Here is a 27,929-nt window from a genome sequence, read left to right on the forward strand (position 1 = left end):
TTCTTTGTGTTCTATGTACATTAACCACTGTATGGCTGGTGTTGAGTAACGCTTCTGGGTCTTGTGATAGTTATCACCCGGTACAAGAGCCAATGTGTTTGCCTGTAAATATTTACAACGATACATAGCCATACAAACCGACGCTAAAGTCGTCAGTTGGAATGGATCAACGTGACGTTTAACGGCTACATCTTTTTTCTCTGCCGCTATTACAAACGCCTGTTCTGTCATGGCTATAACGGCTGATCTGAAAGCTGCGCACCCTTTTTGCAATATTCTGACATCCTCTTTACAATATCGTATTAATTCTTTTTGAAAATTAAACGCCTTGTGTTTGTTTTTTTCGTACCACTCTGTAACATCAGCGGCCTCCTCAGGCATCATGTGTTGTAGGCCAAAATATTCTATTGAGGGCATGACCCCTATGTAATTTTGGTTATCGGCTGTGTTAAAAAAATGCGGGAAATGACCTTTAACGCCATCAAATCCCATGGCCTTTGGAAATCTGCTCAATTTCATGGGGAGAAAATTGAGAGAGTCTATAAACCTAATCTTCAGATCTTTTATTGTGATACACATTATGTTTCCGCCATTAGAGATGAGGGATACTGTATACCGTTCTTTGATGATCTTGTTCAATACAAAATACGAATCATACCGTCCAGCGTTATGGGCTATGAATGTGTAATGCGCAAATTTTGGTTTCATGAACGTCTTTACAAAATCATCGATACAAGCTTTGCCCTTAAACTCCCAGGATTTCTCACCCATTAATGTGAGGGCGTAACAGTAGTTTGGTATATGTATACCTGTCTCCTGCATGCATTCGAAATCAAAAAAGATGTATTTGGTGGTGGGTTCTTCCGCTTTGATGGGCTGTATGTAACACAAATGATCCGCAAACCCATCAACATATGCCTTGCAAGTAGAACACTTTAGCCCCTGACACTCATGAGACCTGCGACGGTAGAGACAACACCTGTCGCAATAAACATGTTCAAGACAGGATATTTTGCGATCTAAAGCTAAGGATTTGTGCTCCTCTAAACATTCACGCGATCTGCAAAACACCCTACAAACCGAACATCTTAATGCGGAAGCCCCATCATCAGCGCACGCTTGTCTGTGACAAGCCTTACAAAAGAAAAGACAATCGTGGCTATTTTTGCGCTCATAAGTTCGATTACATAAGGAACAGAAATATCTCGATCCGAGAAATGCGCAGATATTAATCAGGCCATAATAGTGTGAATCGTGATATAATACATACAGGGTATCACCGTAGCGCGACTCTGAAGAATAGTAATGCCAAGAACGATTATTATGATATAATATTGTAATTTTTGTTTTTAAGTGTTTTTCAAAAACAACAACGTCGCTAAAGCTGACTGCTTTATCGATCGGTAGGTTCAAATCCTTATGAATTTGAAGCGCCCGATCGTGTATTTCAGCGTCTGTGGCATTACCTTTATCCAGAAGTTTGCAGATCGATGCCGCAAAGCACAAATAATTGTGCGTATTGTTGAAATCATACAGGTGTCTTCTGCGCCTTTCTATAATTAAGCTGTATGGAATGCGTCTAAGGCCGCGACCAGTTAGGGCCCCACCCGCTCTATTTCTAAAAACAGTGATCACAAACCTTAAACCCGTGCCTAATAAGAATTCAGCGTTACTTTGAAGAGTGTTTGTAATTTGATTCAAGAAACTGACAGCGTCTAATGATTCTTGCGGCTTTCGGTGTGAGTAGATGGCGTTGTGTAAACCACCCCCCTCCAATCTTAACTGTACACGATCATTAGGGTCAACACCAACCATGAATTCATCAATCATAACCTGTATAGCGTTGTGTACGGCTTCAACACCCTCTGCAAATGATGTAACTCTTTCCAAATTAACAAATTGAAAATGATTATGATACTCAATAGCTCTGAAATTAGGATGGTGTCGCTCATACCTGTTAACAGCTTCTAAGTACACATCTCGCCGACCTTCACCATTACCGGGTGGCGCACCCCCATCTATGTCATTATGCATGGGCGTTGCGGGGTGTTCAACATTGTCAGGTGACGCAGCGTCACCCGGTAATGGTTGGTCCGGTGAATGGTTGGCCTGTGCACCTGGGGTTGGGGTTGTGCATCGCCCCCTGTGTTGTTTACGCTTTCTCAGCCTGTATATGCATTTTAAAGCCTGTTTTATTTTCGAACGGCGAAATAAGTGTGAGATTTTGCACGGTACATTTGCTTTAATTCTTGGGGCTTTTTTACACACATGTAAATTACGTTTCAACCCATAACCCACCATGCCTAGTCACGGGTCCGTTTCAATTATCTCGGCAAAATGATACATGTTCGCTTTAATAAAATCCCTAGTCCTCACGGTCTCTGATATATGACTTGATGTTACATTCATGTACATTTCTACAAGTTCTTTAATGATCTCTGGCTTCTTTTTTGAACCATAAAGCTCATCTTTTATACGGTTCAACATGGTATTGACATTTCTACGCATGTACCCTATATGCTCACGCATCCTCCCCATGACCGCGTAGTATTGTATTTCCGCATCTTGTCCTAATTGTTCCACATTCTGAACCCCATCAACTATGTCTGTCGATACCACGGTCGGCGGGGCATCCGCACCGCCCGATGCGGTTGCCTCGCCGACCGTGGTAAAAACACTGGGCAGTTTTGTGTAATCATCACCCATTACTTTATCAGGGATTCCGGCTACAGATGTTACAGCCTCATCATCATTCTGTGGTGTATCTGAGACTGACTCTTCACTAGGGGTGATAAAAAATGTTTGCCCATTTAAGTCCTCATCATTAGCGGATAATGTAGCTGCAGGCGTGTTACTGCCCACGCTTTGCGTTTCTGTAGTATGATGTTCCTGCGTGTCTGAAATTACGATGACATCATCATCCGTCAGCGGCGTGTATCTCTCTCTTGACAGTCGTAAAGTTTTACGAGTCTTCACAGTCTTTGTATTACCGGCAATGTCAATGTCGGATTCAGTAGGTGTTGCAGGTGTTGTAAATGCGTGCGGGTAATCCACATTACTCACGGTTGGCACGGTTTGTAATGCAATTCTTTTTCTCACGGGCCTACCTTCCGAATATTTCAATCTTCTTTTAAGATCTGATAAATCGGCCTTGTTTTCTTGACCGGCTCGACTTTTTGTAATTCTCCGCTTGCTTGGCTTGAAATCGTCGCGCTCGGTTGCCATGATCTCGGCCCTTGATACATTTTCTTGGCGTTGTGGGTCGATCGCCGTTTTAGCGGATTCTCCCCCATCCATTTCAGCATTGAGTGATTGAGCAACCCCGGCCGCGGCTATCATTTTTGCGATTTGTCGCGGATCCGCTGTAAATAAAAAATAACAACGTTTTAGTTACACATTCGCGGACGCTTTATAACACCTTCAGGCCCGCCTCCCAAAACACCCACCCCTCCATGTCGGTTTGCATCTACACAGTCTGTTTAATACCGATGGTTTCCATTTGTAAAGAGCAATAATGAACGCGGTCCTATATAAGAAACTAAATAAATAAACATTACATTACACACCTGAATATTTGCCAGATCTTTCCATCGGCGTGGTTCCTACTGTAATAAAAATCACACCGTTTTAGTTACACATACGCGGCCACAAAGACAGTCGCTTTATAACACCTTCAGGATCACCCCCACCCCCACCCCCACCTTCCTTGTCGGCTTACGTCTACACAGGCTGTTTAATACCTGTGGTTTCCATTTGTAAAGAACAATGGTAAATGTTGTGCTATATAAGAAACCAAATAAATAAACATACCCGGGTATTTGTCAAAGGTTTGCGCCGGCATGGTTCCTTTAAACAATGACCAGAAAGCTTGATCGCTGATCTGGGCTCTTTTTGCGCCTTTAGCCAAAGCGCTGTTGTGTTGTTTGGCGTTTGATTCAGCACCCGATGTCGGTTCTCTGTATCCGGATGGTCCCGCTTCACACGTATCGGCCCTAGGTACCGTAGGTTCATACCGGCTAGCTATGTCATCTGTAATACATATATTATCAATTAACGACACATTCGCTGACTTGAAAAAAAAAAAAAAAAAAAAAAAAAAAAAAAACTGTCATTTAAGTCATGATAACAACAACTCCTGTGGACACTATTCATGATTTTGCGACGATATGCATCATTTAACACAAAAACACATTATAAAAACACCGCTAACCAATCGTCAAAATTCACCTTGTATAGCCGGGGTCTGGTATAGCTGTTTATAGTGTTTTGCCGATGGTAAATTCCAGAGATCATCCATTATGTGTTCTGCATCAGATTTCGACATAATCGGCGATACTAACAGAGAACAAATAACACATTAATATCACAGGCGGTATAAAAATGAATATAACAGGATATATATATACATATATATATATATATATATATATATATATATATATATATATATATGAGTGAGAACGTGAGAGTTCGCGCGAGATAGCGTGAGAGAGAGAGAGAGAGAGACATATTTTTGGAAATAATAATATATCACATTTTTTAACATACATCACATTTTTTGACGGCTTATGACCACCTACATTTTTGCGATTCGGACAAATCAGAGTATGCTGCGTATGGGTTTTCGAATGTCGTCAGATCCGGACCGACTGTGAAATCCGAACCATATGATCCAACTTCAGATGCGTCATTTGTGACATCTGAAACTGATTTATGGGGGTTAACAATTTAATAAAAAATAATATATACATAAAAAATAAAATAAAAATTAACACAACAATTTTGTAGAACGAAAAATACAATCAACACGTGTAACATTTATACCAATAGGGCGCTTGTCTTAACAGATCCTGTGACTAACACAACTGAGCCTGGTAATAATAATAATTAACACCAACAATGTAACATTTATAAAACCTGTCAATAGCCCCTGTGCCTTAACAAATCATGCCCCTAGCAACAACAATGTGTCTTTGGTCTGTAAACTTACATGTATTTGTCTGCTCATTTGACGGCTGTTGGAAGCTGGGTAAATCTTGAAAATCTCTGAGACTTATTTTATTTGCATTAATGGTTTTGTATTCCTTTCTCTGTAATAAATAATAATAAGTTGAAATAACAATACAATAAGATATTGTTAAACTATTGTAAATATCATATACACACCTGCATGTTGAGGTTTTGTTGATAGCTTAAGTTCAAAGGTGTTTTCTGCAACAACCACTAGATGGCACTGTTGATAATAAAAGATAACAAGATAAGTTTCCATAACGAAATATGCGTGCACAAAATCACATAAAACTATTAACGCTCTCACAAAAACCTGATCTATGAATACCTCCTGACATTGTATTCTATAGATCGGCCTATAAAAATTAATTACAGGGGGATCCAACAATGCTAACGACTAATCCCACCATATCGCATGTTTAGCCAGCAGACAGCCATACATGGCAGCATAGCGTGCGGCTTTACACATGAAAATGTAATAACTAGCTCATTATTTAAAACCATTATGTATAAGACAATGATGCAATATTAAAATGTTGCTATTTATATATATCAAAGCCGTAATACCGTAATCTGCGATGACTAACATTAACGAACTGTAAATTGTAATAACACAATATACTGTATTTTTAAAAGCAATATGTATAATGTACAGACCACAATACACTAACCACTGCACATGCAAATGGACAGTTAAAGTACCATAGGCTCAATATTTTTCTTTCCTAAATAAATGTTTAACAACAAGCAGCCAGTATGCCTGTATGTACTCCCAATACATCACAACACAATGCATGCCGCAACAAACTACTACATAACGAAATTTGCGTGCACAAAATCACATAAAACTATTAACGCTCTCACAAAAAACCTCTTGTAATTCCACAACATACTAAACCAGCGTAAGTCTCTATACAGCCTAGGCCGCCCTTAATAACTAGCATACAGCACCAAACTATATTTTAAGATTGTTTAAAAGCGTACTAAACACTCCCACCATGCCGCTAAATAATACATTTTAAATCGCTATATACAACACACTAATCACAGAACTACACATACAAATGGCCGGTTATCAACTACAAACACCCGCATGCATTGCCATTGTATTAACAACTCCTAATAACAAAATTGAGGCCAGCCATGCCGGGGTTTGTAATTCCACAACATACTAAACCAGCGTAAGTCTCTATACAGCCTAGACCCCCTTAATAACTAGCATACAGCACCAAACTATATTTTAAGATTGTTTAAAAGCGTACTAAACACTCCCACCATGCCGCTAAATAATACATTTTAAATCGCTATATACAACACACTAATCACAGAACTACACATACAAATGGCCGGTTATCAACTACAAACACCCGCATGCATTGCCTTTGTATTAACAACGCCTAATAACAAAATTGAGGCCAGCCATGCCGGGGTTTGTAATTTCACAACATACTAAACCAGCGTAAGTCTCTATACAGCCTAGGCCCCCTTAATAACTAGCATAAAGCACCAAAGTATATTTTAAGATTGTTTAAAAGCGTACTAAACACTCCCACCATGCCGCTAAATAATACATTTTAAATCGCTATATACAACACACTAATCACAGAACTACACATACAAATGGCCGGTTATCAACTACAAACACCCGCATGCATTGCCTTTGTATTAACAACGCCTAATAACAAAATTGAGGCCAGCCATGCCGGGGTTTGTAATTCCACAACATACTAAACCAGCGTAAGTCTCTATACAGCCTAGGCCCCCTTAATAACTAGCATAAAGCACCAAAGTATATTTTAAGATTGTTTAAAAGCGTACTAAACACTCCCACAATGCCGCTAAATAATACATTTTGCTATGTATATTATAAAATATTAAAACTATGCTATTTAGAAATATTGTGTATATATATATATATATATATATATATATTTATTTATTTAGAAAATTAAATTAAACTTACCCACTGTTCTGGAACAAAACTTCAAGTCAAAACTACAAGTTCTCTGTCTTGAATAGTGTGTGTGTGTGAAGACCTTCAACCTCAATGTGTGGCAGATGCCTGGTAGTTGCCTGTCCCATGGAGAACATATTTATATGTTTCAGTCAGTTAACACATCTGTGTTGCATTTGTCTCATTTGAATATTCATGAGTTGTGTTCCAAAGGCATAGACAGACATAACAAATATATATATATATATATATATATATATATATATATATATATATATATACATAATTGATTTAAATAATATAGCATATTGTACAAAACACAGCTGTGTTTAGAATATTTTGTTCGCCACTAAATTGCCCTGTATAAAAACCCTTATTCTTATTATTAATAATTCTTATTAATAAATGACAGATATGGCTCACCATCAACAACATCCTTCAATTTTTAATTTAAAATATATACTACGTTGACGCTACAGCTGTGATTATATATAGAATATTAGTGACGTGGTTGTGCTTCATGAATCGCTAGACATTATTTTTTTTTTTTTTTTATTTCTAAAATATATTTTTGATTTAAATAATATAGCTCATTATCCGTGTTTTATTCATCACAATATAATGCTACCTTCACATTACACACATATATATATATATATATATATATATATATATATATATATACTGTATATAGATACCTTATTTATCAGCATTGATAATGTTCAGTTAAATACATTATATATAAGTTAATTCTGTAGTCTCTAGCTCCGTCTGGAACTTGCTTGCACCTGCAATACATGGCCACTAGATGCCACTCATGCTCTGTTGCAAAGATTTCATGGCCTTTCTTTGTTCTGTCTAAGCTAATTAAGCTGATAGTCCTGTGAAAATGTTTTTTTCAGAGGTATGATCTTTCTAATGAATATAATTGTTACCAGCCCTGCTGTGCTGTCTACGCTAATTGCGTCATACGTAAATATCAACGTCTTCAAAGACTATGGAATCCGGTGTTTAAAATTACTTTTGAAAATTACAATCATCAGTCAAAATGGGTTGACGTGTGTGTAAAACAATATGCCATTTCTCAGGCCCCTGTCTTTAAATGCATAACATATGCACCCCACACCCCACATCACCATTCAAACCAGTCTTATCAACTATACTTACATGTTCTACAAATCCTTTGTTTAAGCATTTGTGTGGATTATACCCTTATTTTTATTTTATTTATTTTTGATACACGTTTGGTCAGACACTTCGTTGTAGCGCTTTTGGATCGTTCTAAGGTAAGTGTTATTATAGTTGGTAATGATCTGCCTGTATTATTCACTGTGAAAGATCTATGAGCGATACCAAATCACATTGCTACTGTTGATTTATATCCGATACGCATATCATATTCCTAGAAAAATATGGTATACAACAGATCTACAGTTCTACGAATTGTAGATCTGTTGTATACCATATTTTTCTAACAACTTTTTTTTTTTTTAGCATTATGTTTAGAAATTCTACCAGCTGATTAAGATATCGCGTACTTTATATATGTGTTATTTCACATAACCAATATCAGTGTATGAAGTTACAGTATCAAACCAATTATATTTTAATACGGGGGGTTAATATTATTTATACCACTTTCATATCAAACGTGATACGGGCTTATCACGCGCTATCAAGTTTGATATCAAACGCGGATAAATGGGGGCGTGGACAAACTGTATAAAAGGGGCGTGGACCTGTCAAAACCAATTAGTTTGAAGAAAAAGTGTGCCTTATCTACTCAGCTGATTGGCTGTCTAGCCTAAAGTGCTTTACACACCTCCCTGATGGTACCACTGGCTAAGACTCCACCTCAGCTCATTGGGTAATGAAAAATTTAGAACAATTGATGGATGAAAGCAGGCAGGCCGGCCATTTTGGGACACTCAGTGGACTTGTTTAATGCAATGCACCTTTGTATATTCACATGCATTCGCTTCATGCTGTAACCACTGTGCATAAAAATTTGGAAACATGGCAAACAGTGTATCATTTGCTGTCTAAGTCATGTTTCCCATATTTTCCCTTCCCAGATACAAGCCCGTTTGAGTGATTGGGGCACTTTTTAGATAAAATCATCCTACGAGGCCTAACTGCATATGCTAAAGCCTGCCTATTTTGAATGGTGTAGTGGCCCCTGCAACCTCCAAAAATATCAGGACTTACTTCCCCAATAACCTGCTAACTCACCCCTGAAATACATACTTATTCATCCTATTTTGTTCATTGGACTCATTTCTCATTTGAAATGCCCATTTTTGGTGGGCCAGAAATGTGCGTCTTTAAAAGGTTATTTCTACGATACCCCACTTTTGCGCGTCGGACCTCAACTTTTCCCGTAAACGCAGAAAAAGCGCAATTTTCAGGAGAAACGAGACAGACATCCCCTCCCTCTGCCACCCACCCACCCAACTGACAGCCAGCCATTAGACATGCACAGATAGTTCTGAGGGTCTGTCTGTGATGTCATAAAGGGCCTGCTGATCAATGGGCAGCTTTCTGATTGGCTGCTGTATTTGATTGACAGATGGAAGCTGGCAGCTGATTGGCTGTCTAGCCTAAAGTGCTTTACACACCTCCCTGATGGTACCACTGGCTAAGACTCCACCTCAGCTCATTGGGTAATGAAAAATTTAGAACAATTGATGGATGAAAGCAGGCAGGCCGGCCATTTTGGGACGCTCATTGGACTTGTTTAATGCAATGCACCTTTGTATATTCACATGCATTCGCTTCATGCTGTAACCACTGTGCATAAAAATTTGGAAACATGGCATACAGTGTATCATTTTCTGTCTAAGTCATGTTTCCCATATTTTCCCTTCCCAGATACAAGCCCGTTTGAGTGTTTGGGGCACTTTTTAGCTAAAATCATCCTACGGGGCCTAACTGCATATGCTAAAACCTGCCTATTTTGAATGGTGTAGTGGCCCCTGCAACCTCCAAAAATATCAGGACTTACTTCCCCAATAATCTGCTAACTCACCCCTGAAATACATACTTATTCACCCTATTTTGTTCATTGGACTCATTTCTCATTTGAAATGCCCATTTTTGGGGGGCCAGAAATGTGCGTCTTTAAAATGTGATTTCTACGATACCCCACTTTTGCGCGTCGGACCTCAACTTTTCCCGTAAACGCAGAAAAAGCGCAATTTTCAGGAGAAACGAGAAAGACATCCCCTCCCTCTGCCACCCACCCGCCCAACTGACAGCCAGCCATTAGACATGCACAGATAGTTCTGAGGGTCTGTTTGTGATGTCATAAAGGGCCTGCTGATCAATGGGCAGCTTTCTGATTGCCAACTGTATTTGATTGACAGATGGAAGCTGGCAGCTGATTGGCTGTCTAGCCTAAAGTGCTTTACACACCTCCCTGATGGTACCACTGGCTAAGACTCCACCTCAGCTCATTGGGTAATGAAAAATTTAGAACAATTGATGGATGAAAGCAGGCAGGCCGGCCATTTTGGGACACTCAGTGGACTTGTTTAATGCAATGCACCTTTGTATATTCACATGCATTCGCTTCATGCTGTAACCACTGTGCATAAAAATTTGGAAACATGGCAAACAGTGTATCATTTGCTGTCTAAGTCATGTTTCCCATATTTTCCCTTCCCAGATACAAGCCCGTTTGAGTGATTGGGGCACTTTTTAGATAAAATCATCCTACGAGGCCTAACTGCATATGCTAAAGCCTGCCTATTTTGAATGGTGTAGTGGCCCCTGCAACCTCCAAAAATATCAGGACTTACTTCCCCAATAACCTGCTAACTCACCCCTGAAATACATACTTATTCATCCTATTTTGTTCATTGGACTCATTTCTCATTTGAAATGCCCATTTTTGGTGGGCCAGAAATGTGCGTCTTTAAAAGGTTATTTCTACGATACCCCACTTTTGCGCGTCGGACCTCAACTTTTCCCGTAAACGCAGAAAAAGCGCAATTTTCAGGAGAAACGAGACAGACATCCCCTCCCTCTGCCACCCACCCACCCAACTGACAGCCAGCCATTAGACATGCACAGATAGTTCTGAGGGTCTGTCTGTGATGTCATAAAGGGCCTGCTGATCAATGGGCAGCTTTCTGATTGGCTGCTGTATTTGATTGACAGATGGAAGCTGGCAGCTGATTGGCTGTCTAGCCTAAAGTGCTTTACACACCTCCCTGATGGTACCACTGGCTAAGACTCCACCTCAGCTCATTGGGTAATGAAAAATTTAGAACAATTGATGGATGAAAGCATGCAGGCCGGCCATTTTGGGACACTCAGTGGACTTGTTTAATGCAATGCACCTTTGTATATTCACATGCATTCGCTTCATGCTGTAACCACTGTGCATAAAAATTTGGAAACATGGCATATAGTGTATCATTTGGTGTCTAAGTCATGTTTCCCATATTTTCCCTTCCCAGATACAAGCCCGTTTGAGTGTTTGGGGCACTTTTTAGCTAAAATCATCCTACGGGGCCTAACTGCATATGCTAAAACCTGCCTTTTTTGAATGGTGTAGTGGCCCCTGCAACCTCCAAAAATATCAGGACTTACTTCCCCAATGATCTGCTAACTCACCCCTGAAATACATACTTATTCACCCTATTTTGTTCATTGGACTCATTTCTCATTTGAAATGCCCATTTTTGGGGGGGCAGAAATGTGCGTCTTTAAAATGTGATTTCTACGATACCCCACTTTTGCGCGTCGGACCTCAACTTTTCCCGTAAACGCAGAAAAACCGCAATTTTCAGGAGAAACGAGACAGACATCCCCTCCCTCTGCCACCCACCCGACCAAATGACAGCCAGCCATTAGACATGCACAGATAGTTCTGAGGGTCTGTTTGTGATGTCATAAAGGGCCTGCTGATCAATGGGCAGCTTTCTGATTGGCTGCTGTATTTGATTGACAGATGGAAGCTGGCAGCTGATTGGCTGTCTAGCCTAAAGTGCTTTACACACCTCCCTGATGATACCAGTGGCTAAGACTCCACCTCAGCTCATTGGGTAATGAAAAATTTAGAACAATTGATGGATGAAAGCAGGCAGGCCGGCCATTTTGGGACGCTCATTGGACTTGTTTAATGCAATGCACCTTTGTATATTCACATGCATTCGCTTCATGCTGTAACCACTGTGCATAAAAATTTGGAAAAATGGCATACAGTGTATCATTTGCTGTCTAAGTCATGTTTCCCATATTTTCCCTTCCCAGATACAAGCCCGTTTGAGTGTTTGGGGCACTTTTTAGCTAAAATCAACCTACGGGGCCTAACTGCATATGCTAAAGCCCGCCTATTTTGAATGGTGTAGTGGCCCCTGCAACCTCCAAAAATATCAGGACTTACTTCCCCAATAACCTGCTAACTCACCCCTGAAATACATACTTATTCACCCTATTTTGTTCATTGGACTCATTTCTCATTTGAAATGCCCATTTTTGGGGGGGCAGAAATGTGCATCTTTAAAAGGTGATTTCTACGATACCCCACTTTTGCGCGTCGGCTCTCAACTTTTCCCGTAAACGCAGAAAAAGCGCAATTTTCAGGAGAAACGAGACAGACATCCCCTCCCTCTGCCACCCACCCACCCAACTGACAGCCAGCCATTAGACATGCACAGATAGTTCTGAGAGTCTTTCTGTGATGTCATAAAGGGCCTGCTGATCAATGGGCAGCTTTCTGATTGGCTGCTGTATTTGATTGACAGATGGAAGCTGGCAGCTGATTGGCTGTCTAGCCTAAAGTGCTTTACACACCTCCCTGATGGTACCACTGGCTAAGACTCCACCTCAGCTCATTGGGTAATGAAAAATTTAGAACAATTGATGGATGAAAGCAGGCAGGCCGGCCATTTTGGGACACTCAGTGGACTTGTTTAATGCAATGCACCTTTGTATATTCACATGCATTCGCTTCATGCTGTAACCACTGTGCATAAAAATTTGGAAACATGGCAAACAGTGTATCATTTGCTGTCTAAGTCATGTTTCCCATATTTTCAATTCCCAGATACAAGCCCGTTTGAGTGATTGGGGCACTTTTTAGCTAAAATCATCCTACGAGGCCTAACTGCATATGCTAAAGCCTGCCTATTTTGAATGGTGTAGTGGCCCCTGCAACCTCCAAAAATATCAGGACTTACTTCCCCAATAACCTGCTAACTCACCCCTGAAATACATACTTATTCACCCTATTTTGTTCATTGGACTCATTTCTCATTTGAAATGCCCATTTTTGGGGGGCCAGAAATGTGCGTCTTTAAAATGTGATTTCTACGATACCCCACTTTTGCGCGTCGGACCTCAACTTTTCCCGTAAACGCAGAAAAACCGCAATTTTCAGGAGAAACGAGACAGACATCCCCTCCCTCTGCCACCCACCCGCCCAACTGACAGCCAGCCATTAGACATGCACAGATAGTTCTGAGGGTCTGTTTGTGATGTCATAAAGGGCCTGCTGATCAATGGGCAGCTTTCTGATTGGCTGCTGTATTTGATTGACAGATGGAAGCTGGCAGCTGATTGGCTGTCTAGCCTAAAGTGCTTTACACACCTCCCTGATGGTACCACTGGCTAAGACTCCACCTCAGCTCATTGGGTAATGAAAAATTTAGAACAATTGATGGATGAAAGCAGGCAGGCCGGCCATTTTGGGACGCTCATTGGACTTGTTTAATGCAATGCACCTTTGTATATTCACATGCATTCGCTTCATGATGTAACCACTGTGCATAAAAATTTGGAAACATGGCATACAGTGTATCATTTTCTGTCTAATTCATGTTTCCCATATTTTCCCTTCCCAGATACAAGCCCGTTTGAGTGTTTGGGGCACTTTTTAGCTAAAATCATCCTACGGGGCCTAACTGCATATGCTAAAACCTGCCTTTTTTGAATGGTGTAGTGGCCCCTGCAACCTCCAAAAATATCAGGACTTACTTCCCCAATAATCTGCTAACTCACCCCTGAAATACATACTTATTCACCCTATTTTGTTCATTGGACTCATTTCTCATTTGAAATGCCCATTTTTGGGGGGCCAGAAATGTGCGTCTTTAAAATGTGATTTCTACGATACCCCACTTTTGCGCGTCGGACCTCAACTTTTCCCGTAAATGCAGAAAAACCGCAATTTTCAGGAGAAATGAGACAGACATCCCCTCCCTCTGCCACCCACCCGCCCAACTGACAGCCAGCCATTAGACATGCACAGATAGTTCTGAGGGTCTGTTTGTGATGTCATAAAGGGCCTGCTGATCAATGGGCAGCTTTCTGATTGGCTGCTGTATTTGATTGACAGATGGAAGCTGGCAGCTGATTGGCTGTCTAGCCTAAAGTGCTTTACACACCTCCCTGATGGTACCAGTGGCTAAGACTCCACCTCAGCTCATTGGGTAATGAAAAATTTAGAACAATTGATGGATGAAAGCAGGCAGGCCGGCAATTTTGGGACACTCAGTGGACTTGTTTAATGCAATGCACCTTTGTATATTCACATGCATTCGCTTCATGCTGTAACCACTGTGCATAAAAATTTGGAAACATGGCATTTAGTGTATCTTTTGGTGTCTAAGTCATGTTTCCCATATTTTCCCTTCCCAGATGCAAGCCCGTTTGAGTGTTTGGGGCACTTTTTAGCTAAAATCATCCTACGGGGCCTAACTGCATATGCTAAAACCTGCCTATTTTGAATGGTGTAGTGGCCCCTGCAACCTCCAAAAAATATCAGGACTTACTTCCCCAATAACCTGCTAACTCACCCCTGAAATACATACTTATTCACCCTATTTTGTACATTGGACTCATTTCTTATTTGAAATGCCCATTTTTGGGGGGCCATAAATGTGCGTCTTTAAAAGGTGATTTCTACGATACCCCACTTTTGCGCGTCGGACCTCAACTTTTCCCATAAACGCAGAAAAAGCGCAATTTTCAGGAGAAACGAGACAGACATCCCCTCCCTCTGCCACCCACCCGCCCAACTGACAGCCAGCCATTAGACATGCACAGATAGTTCTGAGGGTCTTTATGTGATGTCATAAAGGGCCTGCTGATCAATGGGCAGCTTTCTGATTGGCTGCTGTATTTGATTGACAGATGGAAGCTGGCAGCTGATTGGCTGTCTAGCCTAAAGTGCTTTACACACCTCCCTGATGGTACCACTGGCTAAGACTCCACCTCAGCTCATTGGGTAATGAAAAATTTAGAACAATTGATGGATGAAAGCAGGCAGGCCGGCCATTTTGGGACACTCAGTGGACTTGTTTAATGCAATGCACCTTTGTATATTCACATGCATTCGCTTCATGCTGTAACCACTGTGCATAAAAATTTGGAAACATGGCAAACAGTGTATCATTTGCTGTCTAAGTCATGTTTCCCATATTTTCCCTTCCCAGATACAAGCCCGTTTGAGTGTTTGGGGCACTTTTTAGCTTAAATCATCCTACGGGGCCTAACTGCATATGCTAAAGCCTGCCTATTTTGAATGGTGTAGTAGCCCCTGCAACCTCCAAAAATATCAGGACTTACTTCCCCAATAACCTGCTAACTCACCCCTGAAATACATACTTATTCATTCTATTTTGTTCATTGGACTCATTTCTCATTTGAAATGCCCATTTTTGGGGGGCCAGAAATGTGCGTCTTTAAAAGGTGATTTCTACGATACCCCACTTTTGCGCGTCGGACCTCAACTTTTCCCGTAAACGCAGAAAAAGCGAAATTTTCAGGAGAAACGAGACAGACATCCCCTCCCTCTGCCACCCACCCACCCAACTGACAGCCAGCCATTAGACATGCACAGATAGTTCTGAGAGTCTTTCTGTGATGTCATAAAGGGCCTGCTGATCAATGGGCAGCTTTCTGATTGGCTGCTGTATTTGATTGACAGATGGAAGCTGGCAGCTGATTGGCTGTCTAGCCTAAAGTGCTTTACACACCTCCCTGATGGTACCACTGGCTAAGACTCCACCTCAGCTCATTGGGTAATGAAAAATTTAGAACAATTGATGGATGAAAGCAGGCAGGCCGGCCATTTTGGGACACTCAGTGGACTTGTTTAATGCAATGCACCTTTGTATATTCACATGCATTCGCTTCATGCTGTAACCACTGTGCATAAAAATTTGGAAACATGGCAAACAGTGTATCATTTGCTGTCTAAGTCATGTTTCCCATATTTTCAATTCCCAGATACAAGCCCGTTTGAGTGATTGGGGCACTTTTTAGCTAAAATCATCCTACGAGGCCTAACTGCATATGCTAAAGCCTGCCTATTTTGAATGGTGTAGTGGCCCCTGCAACCTCCAAAAATATCAGGACTTACTTCCCCAATAACCTGCTAACTCACCCCTGAAATACATACTTATTCACCCTATTTTGTTCATTGGACTCATTTCTCATTTGAAATGCCCATTTTTGGGGGGCCAGAAATGTGCGTCTTTAAAAGGTGATTTCTACGATACCCCACTTTTGCGCGTCGGACCTCAACTTTTCCCGTAAACGCAGAAAAAGCGAAATTTTCAGGAGAAACGAGACAGACATCCCCTCCCTCTGCCACCCACCCACCCAACTGACAGCCAGCCATTAGACATGCACAGATAGTTCTGAGAGTCTTTCTGTGATGTCATAAAGGGACTGGTGATCAATGGGCAGCTTTCTGATTGGCTGCTGTATTTGATTGACAGATGGAAGCTGGCAGCTGATTGGCTGTCTAGCCTAAAGTGCTTTACACACCTCCCTGATGGTACCACTGGCTAAGACTCCACCTCAGCTCATTGGGTAATGAAAAATTTAGAACAATTGATGGATGAAAGCAGGCAGGCCGGCCATTTTGGGACACTCAGTGGACTTGTTTTATGCAATGCACCTTTGTATATTCACATGCATTCGCTTCATGCTGTAACCACTGTGCATAAAAATTTGGAAACATGGCAAACAGTGTATCATTTGCTGTCTAAGTCATGTTTCCCATATTTTCAATTCCCAGATACAAGCCCGTTTGAGTGATTGGGCCACTTTTTAGCTAAAATCATCCTACGAGGCCTAACTGCATATGCTAAAGCCTGCCTATTTTGAATGGTGTAGTGGCCCCTGCAACCTCCAAAAATATCAGGACTTACTTCCCCAATAACCTGCTAACTCACCCCTGAAATACATACTTATTCACCCTATTTTGTTCATTGGACTCATTTCTCATTTGAAATCCCCATTTTTGGGGGGCCAGAAATGTGCGTCTTTAAAATGTGATTTCTACGATACCCCACTTTTGCGCGTCGGACCTCAACTTTTCCCGTAAACGCAGAAAAACCGCAATTTTCAGGAGAAACGAGACAGACATCCCCTCCCTCTGCCACCCACCCGCCCAACTGACAGCCAGCCATTAGACATGCACAGATAGTTCTGAGAGTCTTTCTGTGATGTCATAAAGGGCCTGCTGATCAATGGGCAGCTTTCTGATTGGCTGCTGTATTTGATTGACAGATGGAAGCTGGCAGCTGATTGGCTGTCTAGCCTAAAGTGCTTTACACACCTCCCTGATGGTACCACTGGCTAAGACTCCACCTCAGCTCATTGGGTAATGAAAAATTTAGAACAATTGATGGATGAAAGCAGGCAGGCCGGCCATTTTGGGACACTCAGTGGACTTGTTTAATGCAATGCACCTTTGTATATTCACATGCATTCGCTTCATGCTGTAACCACTGTGCATAAAAATTTGGAAACATGGCAAACAGTGTATCATTTGCTGTCTAAGTCATGTTTCCCATATTTTCAATTCCCAGATACAAGCCCGTTTGAGTGATTGGGGCACTTTTTAGCTAAAATCATCCTACGAGGCCTAACTGCATATGCTAAAGCCTGCCTATTTTGAATGGTGTAGTGGCCCCTGCAACCTCCAAAAATATCAGGACTTACTTCCCCAATAACCTGCTAACTCACCCCTGAAATACATACTTATTCACCCTATTTTGTTCATTGGACTCATTTCTCATTTGAAATGCCCATTTTTGGGGGGCCAGAAATGTGCGTCTTTAAAATGTGATTTCTATGATACCCCACTTTTGCGCGTCGGACCTCAACTTTTCCCGTAAACGCAGAAAAACCGCAATTTTCAGGAGAAACGAGACAGACATCCCCTCCCTCTGCCACCCACCCGCCCAACTGACAGCCAGCCATTAGACATGCACAGATAGTTCTGAGGGTCTGTTTGTGATGTCATAAAGGGCCTGCTGATCAATGGGCAGCTTTCTGATTGGCTGCTGTATTTGATTGACAGATGGAAGCTGGCAGCTGATTGGCTGTCTAGCCTAAAGTGCTTTACACACCTCCCTGATGGTACCACTGGCTAAGACTCCACCTCAGCTCATTGGGTAATGAAAAATTTAGAACAATTGATGGATGAAAGCAGGCAGGCCGGCCATTTTGGGACGCTCATTGGACTTGTTTAATGCAATGCACCTTTGTATATTCACATGCATTCGCTTCATGATGTAACCACTGTGCATAAAAATTTGGAAACATGGCATACAGTGTATCATTTTCTGTCTAATTCATGTTTCCCATATTTTCCCTTCCCAGATACAAGCCCGTTTGAGTGTTTGGGGCACTTTTTAGCTAAAATCATCCTACGGGGCCTAACTGCATATGCTAAAACCTGCCTTTTTTGAATGGTGTAGTGGCCCCTGCAACCTCCAAAAATATCAGGACTTACTTCCCCAATAATCTGCTAACTCACCCCTGAAATACATACTTATTCACCCTATTTTGTTCATTGGACTCATTTCTCATTTGAAATGCCCATTTTTGGGGGGCCAGAAATGTGCGTCTTTAAAATGTGATTTCTACGATACCCCACTTTTGCGCGTCGGACCTCAACTTTTCCCGTAAATGCAGAAAAACCGCAATTTTCAGGAGAAATGAGACAGACATCCCCTCCCTCTGCCACCCACCCGCCCAACTGACAGCCAGCCATTAGACATGCACAGATAGTTCTGAGGGTCTGTTTGTGATGTCATAAAGGGCCTGCTGATCAATGGGCAGCTTTCTGATTGGCTGCTGTATTTGATTGACAGATGGAAGCTGGCAGCTGATTGGCTGTCTAGCCTAAAGTGCTTTACACACCTCCCTGATGGTACCAGTGGCTAAGACTCCACCTCAGCTCATTGGGTAATGAAAAATTTAGAACAATTGATGGATGAAAGCAGGCAGGCCGGCAATTTTGGGACACTCAGTGGACTTGTTTAATGCAATGCACCTTTGTATATTCACATGCATTCGCTTCATGCTGTAACCACTGTGCATAAAAATTTGGAAACATGGCATTTAGTGTATCTTTTGGTGTCTAAGTCATGTTTCCCATATTTTCCCTTCCCAGATGCAAGCCCGTTTGAGTGTTTGGGGCACTTTTTAGCTAAAATCATCCTACGGGGCCTAACTGCATATGCTAAAACCTGCCTATTTTGAATGGTGTAGTGGCCCCTGCAACCTCCAAAAAATATCAGGACTTACTTCCCCAATAACCTGCTAACTCACCCCTGAAATACATACTTATTCACCCTATTTTGTACATTGGACTCATTTCTTATTTGAAATGCCCATTTTTGGGGGGCCATAAATGTGCGTCCTTAAAAGGTGATTTCTACGATACCCCACTTTTGCGCGTCGGACCTCAACTTTTCCCGTAAACGCAGAAAAAGCGCAATTTTCAGGAGAAACGAGACAGACATCCCCTCCCTCTGCCACCCACCCGCCCAACTGACAGCCAGCCATTAGACATGCACAGATAGTTCTGAGGGTCTTTATGTGATGTCATAAAGGGCCTGCTGATCAATGGGCAGCTTTCTGATTGGCTGCTGTATTTGATTGACAGATGGAAGCTGGCAGCTGATTGGCTGTCTAGCCTAAAGTGCTTTACACACCTCCCTGATGGTACCACTGGCTAAGACTCCACCTCAGCTCATTGGGTAATGAAAAATTTAGAACAATTGATGGATGAAAGCAGGCAGGCCGGCCATTTTGGGACACTCAGTGGACTTGTTTAATGCAATGCACCTTTGTATATTCACATGCATTCGCTTCATGCTGTAACCACTGTGCATAAAAATTTGGAAACATGGCAAACAGTGTATCATTTGCTGTCTAAGTCATGTTTCCCATATTTTCCCTTCCCAGATACAAGCCCGTTTGAGTGTTTGGGGCACTTTTTAGCTAAAATCATCCTACGGGGCCTAACTGCATATGCTAAAGCCTGCCTATTTTGAATGGTGTAGTAGCCCCTGCAACCTCCAAAAATATCAGGACTTACTTCCCCAATAACCTGCTAACTCACCCCTGAAATACATACTTATTCATTCTATTTTGTTCATTGGACTCATTTCTCATTTGAAATGCCCATTTTTGGGGGGCCAGAAATGTGCGTCTTTAAAAGGTGATTTCTACGATACCCCACTTTTGCGCGTCGGACCTCAACTTTTCCCGTAAACGCAGAAAAAGCGAAATTTTCAGGAGAAACGAGACAGACATCCCCTCCCTCTGCCACCCACCCACCCAACTGACAGCCAGCCATTAGACATGCACAGATAGTTCTGAGAGTCTTTCTGTGATGTCATAAAGGGCCTGCTGATCAATGGGCAGCTTTCTGATTGGCTGCTGTATTTGATTGACAGATGGAAGCTGGCAGCTGATTGGCTGTCTAGCCTAAAGTGCTTTACACACCTCCCTGATGGTACCACTGGCTAAGACTCCACCTCAGCTCATTGGGTAATGAAAAATTTAGAACAATTGATGGATGAAAGCAGGCAGGCCGGCCATTTTGGGACACTCAGTGGACTTGTTTAATGCAATGCACCTTTGTATATTCACATGCATTCGCTTCATGCTGTAACCACTGTGCATAAAAATTTGGAAACATGGCAAACAGTGTATCATTTGCTGTCTAAGTCATGTTTCCCATATTTTCAATTCCCAGATACAAGCCCGTTTGAGTGATTGGGCCACTTTTTAGCTAAAATCATCCTACGAGGCCTAACTGCATATGCTAAAGCCTGCCTATTTTGAATGGTGTAGTGGCCCCTGCAACCTCCAAAAATATCAGGACTTACTTCCCCAATAACCTGCTAACTCACCCCTGAAATACATACTTATTCACCCTATTTTGTTCATTGGACTCATTTCTCATTTGAAATCCCCATTTTTGGGGGGCCAGAAATGTGCGTCTTTAAAATGTGATTTCTACGATACCCCACTTTTGCGCGTCGGACCTCAACTTTTCCCGTAAACGCAGAAAAACCGCAATTTTCAGGAGAAACGAGACAGACATCCCCTCCCTCTGCCACCCACCCGCCCAACTGACAGCCAGCCATTAGACATGCACAGATAGTTCTGAGAGTCTTTCTGTGATGTCATAAAGGGCCTGCTGATCAATGGGCAGCTTTCTGATTGGCTGCTGTATTTGATTGACAGATGGAAGCTGGCAGCTGATTGGCTGTCTAGCCTAAAGTGCTTTACACACCTCCCTGATGGTACCACTGGCTAAGACTCCACCTCAGCTCATTGGGTAATGAAAAATTTAGAACAATTGATGGATGAAAGCAGGCAGGCCGGCCATTTTGGGACACTCAGTGGACTTGTTTAATGCAATGCACCTTTGTATATTCACATGCATTCGCTTCATGCTGTAACCACTGTGCATAAAAATTTGGAAACATGGCAAACAGTGTATCATTTGCTGTCTAAGTCATGTTTCCCATATTTTCAATTCCCAGATACAAGCCCGTTTGAGTGATTGGGGCACTTTTTAGCTAAAATCATCCTACGAGGCCTAACTGCATATGCTAAAGCCTACCTATTTTGAATGGTGTAGTGGCCCCTGCAACCTCCAAAAATATCAGGACTTACTTCCCCAATAACCTGCTAACTCACCCCTGAAATACATACTTATTCACCCTATTTTGTTCATTGGACTCATTTCTCATTTGAAATGCCCATTTTTGGGGGGCCAGAAATGTGCGTCTTTAAAATGTGATTTCTACGATACCCCACTTTTGCGCGTCGGACCTCAACTTTTCCCGTAAACGCAGAAAAACCGCAATTTTCAGGAGAAACGAGACAGACATCCCCTCCCTCTGCCACCCACCCGCCCAACTGACAGCCAGCCATTAGACATGCACAGATAGTTCTGAGGGTCTGTTTGTGATGTCATAAAGGGCCTGCTGATCAATGGGCAGCTTTCTGATTGGCTGCTGTATTTGATTGACAGATGGAAGCTGGCAGCTGATTGGCTGTCTAGCCTAAAGTGCTTTACACACCTCCCTGATGGTACCACTGGCTAAGACTCCACCTCAGCTCATTGGGTAATGAAAAATTTAGAACAATTGATGGATGAAAGCAGGCAGGCCGGCCATTTTGGGACGCTCATTGGACTTGTTTAATGCAATGCACCTTTGTATATTCACATGCATTCGCTTCATGCTGTAACCACTGTGCATAAAAATTTGGAAACATGGCATACAGTGTATCATTTTCTGTCTAAGTCATGTTTCCCATATTTTCCCTTCCCAGATACAAGCCTGTTTGAGTGATTGGGGCACTTTTTAGCTAAAATCATCCTACGAGGCCTAACTGCATATGCTAAAGCCTGCCTATTTTGAATGGTGTAGTGGCCCCAGCAACCTCCAAAAATATCAGGACTTACTTCCCCAATAACCTGCTAACTCACCCCTGAAATACATACTTATTCATCCTATTTTGTTCATTGGACTCATTTCTCATTTGAAATGCCCATTTTTGGTGGGCCAGAAATGTGCGTCTTTAAAAGGTTATTTCTACGATACCCCACTTTTGCGCGTCGGACCTCAACTTTTCCCGTAAACGCAGAAAAAGCGCAATTTTCAGGAGAAACGAGACAGACATCCCCTCCCTCTGCCACCCACCCACCCAACTGACAGCCAGAAATTAGACATGCACAGATAGTTCTGAGGGTCTGTCTGTGATGTCATAAAGGGCCTGCTGATCAATGGGCAGCTTTCTGATTGGCTGCTGTATTTGATTGACAGATGGAAGCTGGCAGCTGATTGGCTGTCTAGCCTAAAGTGCTTTACACACCTCCCTGATGGTACCACTGGCTAAGACTCCACCTCAGCTCATTGGGTAATGAAAAATTTAGAACAATTGATGGATGAAAGCAGGCAGGCTGGCCATTTTGGGACACTCAGTGGACTTGTTTAATGCAATACCTTTGTATATTCACATGCATTCGCTTCATGCTGTAACCACTGTGCATAAAAATTTGGAAACATGGCATATAGTGTATCATTTGGTGTCTAAGTCATGTTTCCCATATTTTCCCTTCCCAGATACAAGCCCGTTTGAGTGTTTGGGGCACTTTTTAGCTAAAATCATCCTACGGGGCCTAACTGCATATGCTAAAACCTGCCTATTTTGAATGGTGTAGTGGCCCCTGCAACCTCCAAAAAATATCAGGACTTACTTCCCCAATAACCTGCTAACTCACCCCTGAAATACATACTTATTCACCCTATTTTGTACATTGGACTCATTTCTTATTTGAAATGCCCATTTTTGGGGGGCCATAAATGTGCGTCTTTAAAAGGTGATTTCTACGATACCCCACTTTTGCGCGTCGGACCTCAACTTTTCCCGTAAACGCAGAAAAAGCGCAATTTTCAGGAGAAACGAGACAGACATCCCCTCCCTCTGCCACCCACCCGCCCAACTGACAGCCAGCCATTAGACATGCACAGATAGTTCTGAGGGTCTGTTTGTGATGTCATAAAGGGCCTGCTGATCAATGGGCAGCTTTCTGATTGGCTGCTGTATTTGATTGACAGATGGAAGCTGGCAGCTGATTGGCTGTCTAGCCTAAAGTGCTTTACACACCTCCCTGATGGTACCACTGGCTAAGACTCTACCTCAGCTCATTGGGTAATGAAAAATTTAGAACAATTGATGGATGAAAGCAGGCAGGCCGGCCATTTTGGGACACTCAGTGGACTTGTTTAATGCAATGCACCTTTGTATATTCACATGCATTCGCTTCATGCTGTAACCACTGTGCATAAAAATTTGGAAACATGGCAAACAGTGTATCATTTGCTGTCTAAGTCATGTTTCCCATATTTTCCCTTCCCAGATACAAGCCCGTTTGAGTGATTGGGGCACTTTTTAGCTAAAATCATCCTACGAGGCCTAACTGCATATGCTAAAGCCTGCCTATTTTGAATGGTGTAGTGGCCCCTGCAACCTCCAAAAATATCAGGACTTACTTCCCCAATAACCTGCTAACTCACCCCTGAAATACATACTTATTCATCCTATTTTGTTCATTGGACTCATTTCTCATTTGAAATGCCCATTTTTGGTGGGCCAGAAATGTGCGTCTTTAAAAGGTTATTTCTACGATACCCCACTTTTGCGCGTCGGACCTCAACTTTTCCCGTAAACGCAGAAAAAGCGCAATTTTCAGGAGAAACGAGACAGACATCCCCTCCCTCTGCCACCCACCCACCCAACTGACAGCCAGCCATTAGACATGCACAGATAGTTCTGAGGGTCTGTCTGTGATGTCATAAAGGGCCTGCTGATCAATGGGCAGCTTTCTGATTGGCTGCTGTATTTGATTGACAGATGGAAGCTGGCAGCTGATTGGCTGTCTAGCCTAAAGTTCTTTACACACCTCCCTGATGGTACCACTGGCTAAGACTCCACCTCAGCTCATTGGGTAATGAAAAATTTAGAACAATTGATGGATGAAAGCAGGCAGGCCGGCCATTTTGGGACGCTCATTGGACTTGTTTAATGCAATGCACCTTTGTATATTCACATGCATTCGCTTCATGCTGTAACCACTGTGCATAAAAATTTGGAAACATGGCATACAGTGTATCATTTTCTGTCTAAGTCATGTTTCCCATATTTTCCCTTCCCAGATACAAGCCCGTTTGAGTGTTTGGGGCACTTTTTAGCTAAAATCATCCTACGGGGCCTAACTGCATATGCTAAAACCTGCCTATTTTGAATGGTGTAGTGGCCCCTGCAACCTCCAAAAATATCAGGACTTACTTCCCCAATAATCTGCTAACTCACCCCTGAAATACATACTTATTCACCCTATTTTGTTCATTGGACTCATTTCTCATTTGAAATGCCCATTTTTGGGGGGCCAGAAATGTGCGTCTTTAAAATGTGATTTCTACGATACCCCACTTTTGCGCGTCGGACCTCAACTTTTCCCGTAAACGCAGAAAAAGCGCAATTTTCAGGAGAAACGAGAAAGACATCCCCTCCCTCTGCCACCCACCCGCCCAACTGACAGCCAGCCATTAGACATGCACAGATAGTTCTGAGGGTCTGTTTGTGATGTCATAAAGGGCCTGCTGATCAATGGGCAGCTTTCTGATTGCCAACTGTATTTGATTGACAGATGGAAGCTGGCAGCTGATTGGCTGTCTAGCCTAAAGTGCTTTACACACCTCCCTGATGGTACCACTGGCTAAGACTCCACCTCAGCTCATTGGGTAATGAAAAATTTAGAACAATTGATGGATGAAAGCAGGCAGGCCGGCCATTTTGGGACACTCAGTGGACTTGTTTAATGCAATGCACCTTTGTATATTCACATGCATTCGCTTCATGCTGTAACCACTGTGCATAAAAATTTGGAAACATGGCAAACAGTGTATCATTTGCTGTCTAAGTCATGTTTCCCATATTTTCCCTTCCCAGATACAAGCCCGTTTGAGTGATTGGGGCACTTTTTAGATAAAATCATCCTACGAGGCCTAACTGCATATGCTAAAGCCTGCCTATTTTGAATGGTGTAGTGGCCCCTGCAACCTCCAAAAATATCAGGACTTACTTCCCCAATAACCTGCTAACTCACCCCTGAAATACATACTTATTCATCCTATTTTGTTCATTGGACTCATTTCTCATTTGAAATGCCCATTTTTGGTGGGCCAGAAATGTGCGTCTTTAAAAGGTTATTTCTACGATACCCCACTTTTGCGCGTCGGACCTCAACTTTTCCCGTAAACGCAGAAAAAGCGCAATTTTCAGGAGAAACGAGACAGACATCCCCTCCCTCTGCCACCCACCCACCCAACTGACAGCCAGCCATTAGACATGCACAGATAGTTCTGAGGGTCTGTCTGTGATGTCATAAAGGGCCTGCTGATCAATGGGCAGCTTTCTGATTGGCTGCTGTATTTGATTGACAGATGGAAGCTGGCAGCTGATTGGCTGTCTAGCCTAAAGTGCTTTACACACCTCCCTGATGGTACCACTGGCTAAGACTCCACCTCAGCTCATTGGGTAATGAAAAATTTAGAACAATTGATGGATGAAAGCATGCAGGCCGGCCATTTTGGGACACTCAGTGGACTTGTTTAATGCAATGCACCTTTGTATATTCACATGCATTCGCTTCATGCTGTAACCACTGTGCATAAAAATTTGGAAACATGGCATATAGTGTATCATTTGGTGTCTAAGTCATGTTTCCCATATTTTCCCTTCCCAGATACAAGCCCGTTTGAGTGTTTGGGGCACTTTTTAGCTAAAATCATCCTACGGGGCCTAACTGCATATCCTAAAACCTGCCTTTTTTGAATGGTGTAGTGGCCCCTGCAACCTCCAAAAATATCAGGACTTACTTCCACAATGATCTGCTAACTCACCCCTGAAATACATACTTATTCACCCTATTTTGTTCATTGGACTCATTTCTCATTTGAAATGCCCATTTTTGGGGGGGCAGAAATGTGCGTCTTTAAAATGTGATTTCTACGATACCCCACTTTTGCGCGTCGGACCTCAACTTTTCCCGTAAACGCAGAAAAACCGCAATTTTCAGGAGAAACGAGACAGACATCCCCTCCCTCTGCCACCCACCCGACCAAATGACAGCCAGCCATTAGACATGCACAGATAGTTCTGAGGGTCTGTTTGTGATGTCATAAAGGGCCTGCTGATCAATGGGCAGCTTTCTGATTGGCTGCTGTATTTGATTGACAGATGGAAGCTGGCAGCTGATTGGCTGTCTAGCCTAAAGTGCTTTACACACCTCCCTGATGATACCAGTGGCTAAGACTCCACCTCAGCTCATTGGGTAATGAAAAATTTAGAACAATTGATGGATGAAAGCAGGCAGGCCGGCCATTTTGGGACGCTCATTGGACTTGTTTAATGCAATGCACCTTTGTATATTCACATGCATTCGCTTCATGCTGTAACCACTGTGCATAAAAATTTGGAAAAATGGCATACAGTGTATCATTTGCTGTCTAAGTCATGTTTCCCATATTTTCCCTTCCCAGATACAAGCCCGTTTGAGTGTTTGGGGCACTTTTTAGCTAAAATCAACCTACGGGGCCTAACTGCATATGCTAAAGCCCGCCTATTTTGAATGGTGTAGTGGCCCCTGCAACCTCCAAAAATATCAGGACTTACTTCCCCAATAACCTGCTAACTCACCCCTGAAATACATACTTATTCACCCTATTTTGTTCATTGGACTCATTTCTCATTTGAAATGCCCATTTTTGGGGGGGCAGAAATGTGCATCTTTAAAAGGTGATTTCTACGATACCCCACTTTTGCGCGTCGGCTCTCAACTTTTCCCGTAAACGCAGAAAAAGCGCAATTTTCAGGAGAAACGAGACAGACATCCCCTCCCTCTGCCACCCACCCACCCAACTGACAGCCAGCCATTAGACATGCACAGATAGTTCTGAGAGTCTTTCTGTGATGTCATAAAGGGCCTGCTGATCAATGGGCAGCTTTCTGATTGGCTGCTGTATTTGATTGACAGATGGAAGCTGGCAGCTGATTGGCTGTCTAGCCTAAAGTGCTTTACACACCTCCCTGATGGTACCACTGGCTAAGACTCCACCTCAGC

General features: G+C 42.4%; 1 protein-coding gene across 1 annotated transcript; it reads right to left on the bottom strand.

Moving 5' to 3' along the window:
- Positions 1–224: 224 nt before the first annotated feature.
- Positions 225–7,164, bottom strand: LOC146056018 (uncharacterized). The gene is made up of 8 exons (XM_083168346.1): positions 6,974–7,164; positions 5,167–5,233; positions 4,991–5,090; positions 4,581–4,706; positions 4,228–4,335; positions 3,811–4,029; positions 3,567–3,605; positions 225–3,362 (listed from the first exon to the last, which is right to left on the bottom strand). The coding sequence occupies exons 2-8, from the start codon at positions 5,170–5,172 to the stop codon at positions 2,308–2,310; spliced, it is 1,653 nt and encodes a 550-aa protein (XP_083024472.1). The 5' UTR covers positions 5,173–5,233; positions 6,974–7,164; the 3' UTR covers positions 225–2,307.
- Between the last annotated feature and the right edge of the window lie 20,765 nt (positions 7,165–27,929).

The sequence above is a fragment of the Crinia signifera genome, unplaced genomic scaffold (genome assembly GCF_055691185.1).
Source record: "Crinia signifera unplaced genomic scaffold, ASM5569118v1 HAP2_SCAFFOLD_73, whole genome shotgun sequence".
Classification (NCBI taxonomy): domain Eukaryota; kingdom Metazoa; phylum Chordata; class Amphibia; order Anura; family Myobatrachidae; genus Crinia; species Crinia signifera.

Bases quoted from the DNA above. Each gene is read 5' to 3' on its own strand.
- LOC146056018 (XM_083168346.1), bottom strand. The intron at 3,606-3,810 runs GTATGTTTATTT...TTTTTATTACAG, and splicing joins AACCTTTGACAAATACCCGG to TAGGAACCACGCCGATGGAA. The intron at 3,363-3,566 runs GTGTGTAATGTA...TTTTATTTACAG, and splicing joins AAGATCTGGCAAATATTCAG to CGGATCCGCGACAAATCGCA.